At 42.0% G+C, this 12,573-nt stretch overlaps 1 protein-coding gene across 1 annotated transcript in view; it reads right to left on the reverse strand.

Moving 5' to 3' along the window:
• Positions 1–12,573, reverse strand: part of COL9A1 (collagen type IX alpha 1 chain) — a 131,534-nt gene that overhangs the window by 20,575 nt on the left and 98,386 nt on the right. Inside the window, exons 31-32 of the mRNA XM_069974172.1 lie at positions 2,597–2,632; positions 2,467–2,511 (exon numbers count right to left, since the gene is read on the reverse strand). Of these exons, the coding sequence (XP_069830273.1) occupies positions 2,467–2,511; positions 2,597–2,632 (81 nt within the window). The remainder of the gene's footprint in view (positions 1–2,466; positions 2,512–2,596; positions 2,633–12,573) is intronic.

Raw genomic sequence — 12,573 nt, forward strand, 5'->3', positions numbered from 1 at the left:
GACAGTTCCTGACATGGACAGAGGTGGCAGCAGAGAGCACTGGAAAGTAGTGATGAGCGAATAGTGAGATATTCGAATATTCGATATCCATACGAATATCCCGCGAATATTCGAATATTCGATCCCATTAAAGTCTATAGGAACAATTATTCCATTAGTGAAAAACATCTATTTGACCATTTGGAGGGTAAAACTGGAAGATGGGGGATTTGAACACTTATCGAATATATATCGATATTCGATCGAACAGTATTCTTCTTGCAGGACATACATGGGGACATACATCGTACATCGTACGAATATCGAATATCTCACTATTCGATCGAACAGTATTCGCTCATCATTACTGGAAAGAATACACCACTTCTTGCAGGACATACAGCAGCTGATAAGTACTGAAAGACTTAAGATTTTTAAATAGAACTAAAATACAATTCTTTGGCACTTTTTAACACCAGTTTATTGGAAAGAAAAAAAAAATTGGGTGAACAAACCCTTTAAGAGTATTAGACACAATTGTTGATTTGCTATAATTTAATCTATTAAAAATTAATAATAGATAGAAAATAAAATAGAAAAATCCTGCAAAAAAAGTATTGATAAGCTACCAGCTGTGGGCTCTCTACACTGTTTTATTTAATGGTGCGTGCCGTCACTGTAATATTCACCATTAGATGTACACTAGCTGTGTTTGGTACTGACAGGTTCCTGTATAGCTCGGCTTACTATATACTGTATACAGCATTCTGCGCAGCAATTACTGCATTTATTGGTGAAAACAGCAAATGTACAACTCCCATTACTGTGAATGATAAGTGGCTGTTTCCGGCAGCTGCCTGTCTCTTATTGCTCTGCTCTATAGGAGCCAATCATCTGTATGTTACTGCTGAATCTCTTACAGATGTCCCTATCTAATAATGCCGAGCTCTTCCTGTGTCACATACATAACATTGTCCAAAAGGAAATAATGGATAAGAGCAGGCTAAATTATACATATAAAATAAAGACAGACAGACAGAAGGAGAGAGAAAAGGGAAAGAGCAAAATTCCCAATCTCCTGGGTGAAAATATTCCTATTAGAAAAAAAAAAATTAAACTAAAATGTAACTTTGATTATTAAATCTAAAAATGTACGGACATAATATGTGACTGACACAATTTAAGGCGTCATTAAAAATAACCTTTGACATGTCGTCATGAATGTGAAAAGCTATTGATTGCAGCGGGTCTCACTGCTGAGATATACTGCAGCCAAGGAGAGCGTGCGGCAGCAGCCGTAATCTCTCCACAGCTGGATCTCCTGATTGGCTAATTCTGACAATTTAAGTCTATGAAGCTACATTGTTGGAATTAGCTACTGCTGCGCTCTACTGCCAGCTATATCTCCTGATCACAGTGGGTCTCAGCGGTGAGACCTGCTGCAATCAATAACTTTTGACATGCCTTAAAGTCCGGGCTCAGACTTTTTTTTTTTTTTGAACAGTGGAGGACTAGGTGGCTGAACATAAAATTCACCTTCCTCCAGCACCAGCACCAGTGGCCAGGGGACCAGGAACTAGAACAGAGGACAGCAGAGGACAGTACACCCCAACTCTGGAGCCAGAGAGGGTCTTTTGAAAAAAAAAAAGTCTGAGCCTGGAATTCTCCTTTATGGTGCGTTCACACCTACAGGATCTGCAGCTGATTTTCTGCAGCAGATTTCAGTTAAATAACTGAACACAGCCTCAAATCTGCTACAAATCTGCTGCAGATCCTGTAGGTGTGAACGCACCCTTAATGACAGGCACTCAGTGTGTATGAACCAACATATAAAGGAAGATGAAGTTTAAGAGCCCTCCAGCCTTTTTTTGTGCAAACTGTACTAGATTTTTGGTGCAGGCAATTTAATCTCACTTACTATTAAGGTATTCTCCAGTGTTAGAAAAACATGGCCACTTTCTTCCAGAGACAGCATCACTTTTGTCTCCAGTTCAGGTGCGGTTTGCAATTAAGCTCCATTCACTTCAATGGAACAGAGTTGCAAAACGTGCACCCAAACTGGAGACAAGAGTCATGCTCCCTCTGGAAGAAAGTGGCCATGTTTTTTAAGGTCCTTATTACACAAGATTATTGTGCAAAAATTGTGTATGTAGGCAAGGATCAATAAATTGTTCATGTGTCTTTGATCTCTTGAACTAAACCTAAAATCATTGTTAATCGTTCACTGTAATTCCACATAGTTCGTTCATTTGCTGTGATCAGATGGGGTAAACGGTCGTAGTGTAGATAGATAATAGATAGATAGATAGATAGATAGATAGATAGATAGATAGATAGGAGATAGATAGATAGATAGATAGATAGATAGATAGGAGATAGATAATAGATAGATAGATAGATAATAGATAGATAGGAGATAGATAATAGATAGATAGATAGATAATAGATAGATAGATAGATAATAGAGTTTTTACATAATTCGTTTACCTGTTCACCTTTGTCTCCACCAAATCCTTCTTCTCCTGCACCACCCTGCATTAAACAGCATACAGTTAGATAACAATAAGCTACGTAAAACATTAATAGTTACACAATATTTTACACACTTAAAGCTCACCTGCTCTCCTTTAGGTCCATTCTCACCGACACCACCCTAGAGGAACACATGATACATTAGTAAAATAATATATAAGGCGGATGGTATAACATATAGTGCATTCTTCTCACCCTAACCTCACATGCAAAGAGATGCTAAACTCCCTGATATTTCCCATGATATCAGTGAGGCGAGTTCTCCTGCCTCAGCCAAGATCTGTTCTGTAGATTTCAGTGTTAAGCATAATCATCTTCCATTAAGCTCATTCCCATAATTGATAGCAACCATGGTCTTCTATGGCCCACTTAGATACATTTCAGTAACAAGTTATAGATGGCAAATAACATGCTCTTCTTCAGAGCGTATTTGTTTGCCATGTTTGTTTATTGAGGATAATGGTTCTTCCTGACTGTTAGCAAATAAACAAATAAAAAAAAGAAAACAAGAAGGAGTCGGAGAATGTCTGAAGATTCGGCTGAGATGAATGGATGAAATCCCGAGAGTTAAGCTACTTTTGAAAATATTCCAAGCCTCCTAAAATGACAAGGAGATGTTCTGAGCATGTATTTGCATATGTTTACTAATCAGTGCAGTCAGGAATTGCCAGGGCTGGATTAAAGCGACAACAGTCTAAATTCCTCAAATCAAACACATGTAATTTTATTACAAATCCCACGATCCCTCGCAGCTGCACAGAAAACACTTCAAGATAGTTTGTAAAGGTAATAGAGAATTAAATAAATTTAAAAAAAAAAAAAAAAAGTCAGACTAATTACATAGATGACGTGTGATTGGTTGCTAAGCAAACAACTGACATCGGTAGTGATGCTGCAAACAGAATCCTTTATGTCACTTCAGAATTATAATGATAGGGTGCATTTGTAGGCTATGTTCACACAAGGTATTTTTTAATTTAGTAACGTCCGTCGTTGCAGATTGCAACACCAGCCGTTATTAAATGAAAAAATACATTGCACTGTTTTTTATGGAATCCCAGCCGAAGTGTGTACACTCCTTGCGGCCACACAAAAAACTGAGAGTGCAGACAATGTATAGACTCCTTGCGGCCGCACAAAAAGCTGAGAGTGCAGACAATGTAAAGTGCGGTTTCAGCCACACTTTACATTGACGGCTTTGGTCAATTGGAATGAACATCATTTCTTTTGAAGTGGAATGCGGGCACATTCTGGTGTGCTCGCATTCCAATTCAAAAGAAATTAAGTTCATCCGTCTAGTATAAGGGCCCTATTACACCAACAGATTATCTGACAGATTTTTTTGAGCCAAAGCCAGGAATGGACTATAAACAGGGAACAGGTAATAAAGGAAAGACTTAGATTTCTCCTCTTTTCAAATCCAGTCCTGGCTTTGGCTTAAAAAAAATCTGTCAGATAATCTGTTGGTGTAATAGGGCCCTTACAGTACCGGCCGGGGCGAATTTCACTGACAGCGGCCGTTCTGTGACACAAGGCCATAGGCTGTATAACATTTACATATTGTTCTGCATTTAATATAACAAAGACTGAAACTGGTTATATTAAACTTGCAAAGTAAAGACAATTGTAATATATATATATATCAGCTACCACTCTGCACAGATGTAACAGACAGGTATGCTGTGCAACCCAACCTGAAAGACAGGGGGAGCTCTGTTACCACATAAAGGTATAACCTGAATAGCCTGAAATAACCTGGTGGGGAATATAAATACAACCCTACAACAAAACAGAGAAATGCGGGCGGCACTACCGGCAGGAATCACACGTGTGTGATCACTTAGTGGAGACCGGCTCAACTAGCCAAGACATGGGGGTGCTAACCATAAAAATAGTCCATCATGAATCCATCATACATAGAAAAAAGGAGTTGCACTCACCCAAGAAGTCTTCATAAACTCTTTATCTTTATTATTATTTTTTTTTGCAAGCGGACATGGTGCGGACAAAGTAATGAGCAGACGCCCTGTGAATGGAGTGGTGACAAGCCTGTTTCACGCTCTGCGGCGCTTCTACGGACCTCCTGAGGAGGTCCGTAGAAGCGCCGCAGAGCGTGAAACAGGCTTGTCACCACTCCATTCACAGGGCGTCTGCTCATTACTTTGTCCGCACCATGTCCGCTTGCAAAAAAAAAAATAAAAATAAAGATAAAGAGTTTATGAAGACTTCTTGGGTGAGTGCAACTCCTTTTTTCTATGTATGATGGATAAATACAACCCTAGTTGATAGATATATATTTACAATGCTAGTTTTTACTAACTTGTGCAGAACTTTATGGTGTGAAGGACTTCATAGCTTGTTGCAGTTCTATATATGCAACTAGGGATATACAGTGGCACTTGGTGTATAACAGGATACATTACAACTTCCTGTTGAGTTCCATAGTCAAAGCACTGCATCCCCTCTGTTTGTTATAGACAAAATGGCCAAAATGACTTAAAAAAAGGGCAGCAACCCTAACACTTTAGCCACTATTCATCTTGTATGTGGCATTTTTCAGCAGATTTCTGCTCTTCAAGTTGTCTCTTTGCCATCTTTCTCTCTTTTTCCATTCCCACTGCCACCTTCCTCCTCCTTCCTCCACAGACTTCTAGTTAGCACAGGGATCAGATTTTAAGTTGTTACCAGGAAGTAAAAGTCTTTGCTAGGCTGTTTTTGAGAGTGGATGAATTTAGCAGGTAGGGGGAGAGGGAAGATACTTGGATAAGGAAACATTTTTGTCTGATAAGTTATATTACAGGGTTTATTCTATTTGTTTGTACTATTGATCTGTGCAAAGTTTAAAAATGACAGCGCCTGTTTCAACTTTGAAATTCAGTAACTTAAAAAGACTCTGTCAGTAGGTTTCTGCTGTCCTAACTTATGGTAGCATAAACTAGTGACAGAGAAGCTGAACAGAATGATGTATGACTTACATTGTTCTGTGCAGCTGATCCAGAGATAGTCTCCTGAATAACATGGACAATAAGTAGTCCTCTACTTTATGTGCATGAGCCCAGTAGTCCTGGATATTCATGAGAAACAGAAAACTCCCATCCACCAGCTGCTGATTTAGAGTTATCTATCCATGCTGTGCATAGGCAGTCAACTGTCAGCTGGAGCGTGGTAGGAGGGGTGTGGCAAGAATCCTATTCTCCAGCATATTGGAAGAACGGCTGAACAGAATTATGTAAGTAATACACCAATCTTGTCATGTATGTGCCTGGCGGCTGAGATGGCGCTGATATTCAGTATTTTTGTATGTTTGTGCAGTGTCCTGAACCATGTCTGAACACTGCTCTATTTCCTTCTGGGTTTGTTCAGCCACACCTGCTTTGTCTGAGGTACTTCTGGCTACTCCGGAGTTAACTGTGATGCTGGTCATCTAGTCTGATAGACTGTTCTCCCTGTCAATCAGGTTGCTCTTGCCCCAGGTGTTCTGAGAAGATTAGGGGTCTGGTCCAATCAGCTTCTGCACTGGACCTCTGGTCTCCTATATAGTGCTAGCCAGGCTGCCTCTCACTGCCGGATATTGAGCTTGTCTCTGCCTGCTTATGTTTCTGCTATCTACTGTGTTTATTCTGACCTTTCTGCCTTGTGTTCTGACCATCCCTGCCAGCTGCCTGCCCCTGACCATATTGCCTGTTCTTTGACTTTGCTTATTTGATTGTGTTTTTGTTCTGCGCTGCCCGATTGTTGTGACCCGGACTGTCGACTCTTCTTTATTGTGTTTGTTTGTCTTGTCTTGTTTTGTGTTCCACCTAGCCAGTGCAGGGGTTGCCGCCTAGTTGCTCGCTGTCACCTAGGGCAGATTGATGCAAGTAGACAGGGACAGTGGGCTGGGTTCAGCTTAGGGTCCACTGTCTGTGTCCGCCATCTTGTCTCTCTGAGCGACCAGTCCTAACAGATCTGTTCAGCATTTCTGTCACTAGTTTATGCTGCCCTCTTTTATGGCAGTGACAGATTCCCTTTAAGTGCTTGTGATCTAACAGCCAGTAGGAAGCCGCTTGATGGCAACAGTGGGTCCCTTTACTTACTGAACTTCCTACACCTATGGTATGTTTAACCCCGTTATTAAACATTGGGAAATAATTGATTTGTCCTATTACTTTCTTCAGTATAAACCTCAGCGGGATCCTATTCTTGTGCTGCATGTTTGCAGTAAAGAAAGTGGTTCTGACATCACTATGGAGATGTCAGAACTTTCACAGGAATCCTGTCTCATCCCTGAAGTCTGTCAAGAGATGCTTTGTGCTTTCTCCCGTACCCCATTAATGTTGCTGGAATCTTAAAGAATCTGATGAACTGCTGCCATCGAATACAGGTGAAACATTTCCTCTTCCTAGTGTTACTCTTTCTCATATAAGAAGGCCAACGACTGGAGAGGATGTCACACTGCTTTCAGTGCACAATCATTTTAGATGCCACCGATTACAGTGACTGTGCACATAGACAATTCCCACATTACAGACGAAACGTAGACGTGAAGTTCTCCTCTCAAGGCTGAAGTCTCCGACGTGTTTCTTTTCATGTCAGATATCTATGCGGATGTCTAGTAGATAGACTGCTGTTTGCCACAGACTTCAATAGCATACAAAAAGCAAACTCATACATGTGCAGTTGGAGGTCTGCACTGCAGGGAGTAATGGCTTTTTTCCTGGATTTGTGCACTATAAATTCTTTGACAGCTCCATTGACCTAAAGAGAATGTGACTGCAGGATTATCACTACTTCATCACTTAAAGGGATTCTGGATAATTTATGTAATTTCTTACAAAAAAAAATGTTGAAGCTATAATATATATATATATATATATATATATATATATATATATATATATATTGGGACTGTGGAACGTAATTTTAAAGGCCATTATAATCTGTGACGCTATCAGTGTACTACATGATTGCTCTTACATCCTACCTATTCATTTCATGTGGCAGAGATCAGTATACCTTGCCATGGAAATAATTAAAAGGATTATGCCCCCCAAAAAATCTTGGAGATTTATCAAGGTGTCTTACGGTAAAAAAATTTTTGTTGTCCACAGCACTTATCATACTGCTGTAAAAAAATGAAAACTGAGCTGGGATTGGTTGCGATGGACAAAAAAGAGAATCTTCCTATAAGACAGCTTGATACATAGATGACGCGTGATTGGACGCTAAGCAAACAACTGACATCGGTAGTGATGCTGCAAACAGAATCCTTTATGTGGCTTCAGAATAATAATGATAGGGTCCATTTACAAGCTATGTTCACACAAGGTATTTTTTCATTCAATAACGACCTTTGTTGCAGATTGCAACATGGGCCATTATTAAATGAAAAAAGCTACATTGCATTGTTTTCTATGGAATCCCAGCCGAAGTGTGTACACTCTGTATAGACTCTGGCTGGGATTCCTTGCGGTCGCATAAAAAAACTGACAGTGCAGACAATGTAAAGTGCGGCCTCGGCCGCACTTTACATTGTTGGCTATGGTTAATTGGAATGTGGGCACACCAGAATATGCCCGCATTCTAATTCAAAAGAAATTAAGTTTATCCAGCCGGTATTACAGTACATGTAATTATATGTAAAAAATGCTCATATCACCAGATTTGCAGGAATAATGTTAGTATAGCACCAACTTGTTTTCCATTTCAGTGGCTTTACTGTGTTTATCTGAGGAACTATGCTGAGGTGGACATGAATGCTTGCTCCTCTCTTTTCTCCATGAGTATGCAGTGACATGTTGTAATGGATGGACCAAGCATGAGCAGGTGGATCCCCTGAATCACTGAGAAATCTAAGGGAGTCTAAGGAACTCCCAGTTTTCTCCAGCGGGCGTCGCAAGGGCTGCAGGAAACTCCCAGGTTGCTACCCTCAGGGAAGGACATGGGGTGCTGGAGTCTGGGACTAGGTACCCTACCTCTGTGGTATAAGTGCAGGATGCAGTGTTAGGACGTAGTTCAGAATGGAGCTGAGCTGGAACTAGGAATGGATATAGATCCATACAGCAAGAAGATCACTAGGAAGTGGTGGAAAGCCAGGGAGCACAGACGTGGTTTTTGACGGACAAACAACAACAACTGAACAAAGAGGTGAGGAGATGGAGACTATATATACCCTCAGGAGAACATACCAGAAGACTCCAGAGCCTGTGGGCTGAGCTAATAAATACAGGTGGACAGGTGCATGTCTGCCACTAGAGGGAGCCCAATCCTCCAGGAGGCAAGCTTACAGCAAGAAAAGCTGAGAGAAAGGAAGATGATCACAGAATAGTGTGACCCAGAGTAGAGCTGGGCGATATGGCCAAAAAATAAAATCTCGATTTTTTAAAAATTTTGGACGATTCTCGATTTAAATCTCGATTTTTTTTTTCCTTTTTGCTAAATAAACAGAATAGTTTTGTCCTTGCAGCATCAGATACTATTTTAATGACATTTGAGACAACTGTATTGCTTCTCACTGTAACAGTGCTCCCCTGTAGTAGACAAGCCCCCTGTGTGCCATTCTGGGCCCCCATATAGTATAGGAGATCTTCTTTGTGTGTTTAGTAGTGGAGGTATAGTGGATAAGGGGTGTAGTAGTAGTAGTACAGGTAAAGATGAGGGGTGTAGTAGTACAGGTACAGATGAGGGGTGTAGTAGTACAGGTACAGATGAGGGGTGTAGTAGTAGTACAGGTACAGATGAGGGGTGTAGTAGTAGTACAGGTACAGATGAGGGGTGTAGTAGTACAGGTATAGATGGGCAGCTAGGGGGGGATGGAGGGGGACTGGGGGTGACGGAGGGCGACTGGGGGTGACGGAGGGCGACTGGGGGTGATGGAGGAGGAGTGGGGGTGATGGAGGGCGACTGGGGGTGATGGAGGAGGAGTGGGGGTGATGGAGGGCGACTGGGGGTGATGGAGGGCGACTGGGGGAGATGGAGGGCGACTGGGGGAGATGGAGGGGGGCTGGGGCAGCTGGGAATGATTGGGAAAGGAGTACACATAGCCCTCCTCCCCTCACCCCGGCCACACATGCAGGTCCCGGTCTCTGCAGGAGGCTGCAGGGACTGTAGTGGTGATAGCGTCGCTGCCATTACTGGAGCTGTACAGCAGGATCAGGGGTGAAGATCCTGCTGTACAGCTCCAGTAATGGCAGCGACGCTATCACCACTACAGTCCCTGCAGAGACCGGGACCTGCATGTGTGGCCGGGGTGAGGGGAGGAGGGCTATGTGTACAGCTGGGGAAGGTCGGTCGCGGCTCTGGGGGACTGCCGACCGACCTGCACCTCGCCGCACTTCCCGCCCGCCCGGCACCTCCACGCAGCGCCGCCCCCTCACTTCCCGCCGGCCGTAACCTGCACCTCATGGCCGGCCGGCACCTCCACGCAGTGCTGCCCGCCCTCCATCTCCTGCCCGGCACCTGCACCTCCCGTCCGCCCGCCCGACTGACTCTCCGCGCTTCTCTGCCCTTCTCTGCCCGCAATGATTTTTTGTGAAAATCGAATTTACGATTTTCACAAAAAATCAAATCGATTCTAACCTTCTGGGCGAATTAATCGAATTAATTCGATTAATCGCCCAGCCCTAACCCAGAGCAAGTAGGGGTAACGGGCACGGTTGCAAGCTGTTATAAATGTCTAGTATGGTGGGCATTCTCTCTGCTCGACAAAGGAGCAAACTGCAATTGCACTTGCTTAGTATCGCTACTGGGAACCCTATAGGATGCTGCTGCTTCAGAGACAGCTGCCTCACTACACCATAGATCCCTTTATACACTTGAAAAAGCTAATAGCTAGTGGAGCCAGTTAGTGGAGCCTATGCTATCAATAATTCTATTAAACTCAACAATACAAGCCTCAAAAATAAAAATGTGCTATAACACCAAAATAAAATTTACAATATATATAGTTGTATTATATCCACAGTGTAGTGTTTGCAAATATTAAACTACATTAACATAGAATAAGTGATTTTCTAAGGACGGGGACATCAGACATATGCAGGCAAGAACTAGCCTTGGTAAACAGATCAATTCATCAAGTTTGCAATTTACAGTTCACATATACACAACTGTTCACTAGATAAGGGCACATTGATTCACCAACTTTGAAGCTCAAAGGAAGAAAATCAAATCCTAAAATCAATTAATCAGTTTGCTGATAGCTAATAACAGATAAAGAATTGACTCACGAGACGAGAATATCTAATGTATTCATCCTGACCTGGCATTTTACTGCATCCATGGTAAAACTTAAAGGGGTATTCTCAGCTTGGACAATTACTGTATATCCATAGAACGTGTCATAATTGGCTGAGCGCTGTGGGTCCAATTTCTGGGACCTACAGAGAGTGGAGGTCAGGGGTCATCTAACCTACCCGGCATCTCCACTCGGACCAGGAAGTGGCCGGGGGGAAGGGTACCAGGGTCCACAGGATAGGACAAGGTAGAGGACAACTGTCTGATCGTACGAGGTCTGACCTCTAGGTCCCTTGAGATCTCATAAACAGGGACCTAAATCTCCTGTCCTGTAGTACAGGCAAAAAAAAAGAGAAACAGATAGACACCATAGAAATAGGCGCACACACCACCAATTTGTAAACAATGATCAGCCAATCTTTATTTTATTGAGGGGTGGCACCTAGAGTGACGGCATGCGTTGGGTCTGTTCGGGGTCTTCTACCTTACATGGTCCTTGGGTGACATTTTTTCTCTTTTCATTATTTAGTGCTTGTACCTGGTCTTTGTGAGTTGTTTTACCTGTGCTATTCAATGTGAGTGATCTTTTTTCATTATACAGTGTACACTGTAGCACTTTATCTATTTATTGTATCATTCGGCACTGTTTTAGTGCAGGTCTCCAGATTCGTTCATTATTTATACATGTTATAACATACCAGACTAGTGTACACTGCTTTGATACAGGATTTTTACTCTTTACTTGGATCATGTAATTTTGCCATTGTATGATACAATTCCCTGTTGAGAGGTGAGGTATTTAACCCCCCCCCCCCCCTCCTTCTCTGGTTGATCATAACTTTAACTGTTTTTTTGTTTTTGTTTTGTTTTTAAATTTTTGGTGTCTTTGTTCTGTGAATACAATAAAGATTGTCTGATCATTGTCTACATATTATTGGTGGTGTTTGCGCCTACTGTATTTCTATAGTGTCTATCTGTTTCTCTTCCTTTTGCCTGCATGACTTGTTTTTGGACACTTGGCTGCACCCCCTTGCCTTGATTCTCAGAGAGCTCCCCTTTCTTTTGTGTAAATTCCTGTTGTGTTGTGGTCACTAGAGATGATCGAACGCATGCCTTTCCGTGGGGAAGGAGAAGACAGCCCGGGTACCGCCTGGAATTCTGTGATTTAGCCTATTACCTAGGCTGAATCCCAGAATTCCAGGCGGTACCCGGGCTGTCTCCACCTTCCCCACAGTCGGGAAGGCATCGGGAATCAAATGCGGAAGGTTCGACAAGGTTTGATTTCGATCGAACCTAAGATTTCCCGATGTTCGATCATCTCTAGTGGTCACGTGTGCACAACTTCATGAATTCTCTATAGTACAGGTGTTAGCTATCTTCAGGAGCAGCAGTCATGATACCTAAATCCAACATGACCCCAACAATGCAGAGAGAGGGTTTTTGTTACCTTGTTCAATAAGGTATCAGTAAAATGTATGTACAAATTAAGTCGATACATTCTGATTGGAAACAAGTAGCACATACGACCTTTATACAAATAGTTCTTTTTATAACACACTGGCCATTGGCAGCTTCTTTGAACAGTCCAATAAATCAGCTTAATATGTTTTTATGGCTTTTCTCAATTTGATTCCTAGCAGGGGATGCTCCTAATTCACATCAACTATATTACATCTTTTACCTCTGATAAAAAAAAAAAATACCCACTGAGTTCTTATTGTTGTAATGGCGAAATGAAATCAGTCGGTAATGCAAAAATGATTTCACTCCAAAAGGATTTTTGCATTTGACATCTTTTAAATGAGCGCAATAAAGGTATCTTACTCTTCATGTGTTATCTGTATAGGA

The sequence above is a fragment of the Dendropsophus ebraccatus genome, chromosome 6 (assembly GCF_027789765.1).
Source record: "Dendropsophus ebraccatus isolate aDenEbr1 chromosome 6, aDenEbr1.pat, whole genome shotgun sequence".
Taxonomy (NCBI): domain Eukaryota; kingdom Metazoa; phylum Chordata; class Amphibia; order Anura; family Hylidae; genus Dendropsophus; species Dendropsophus ebraccatus.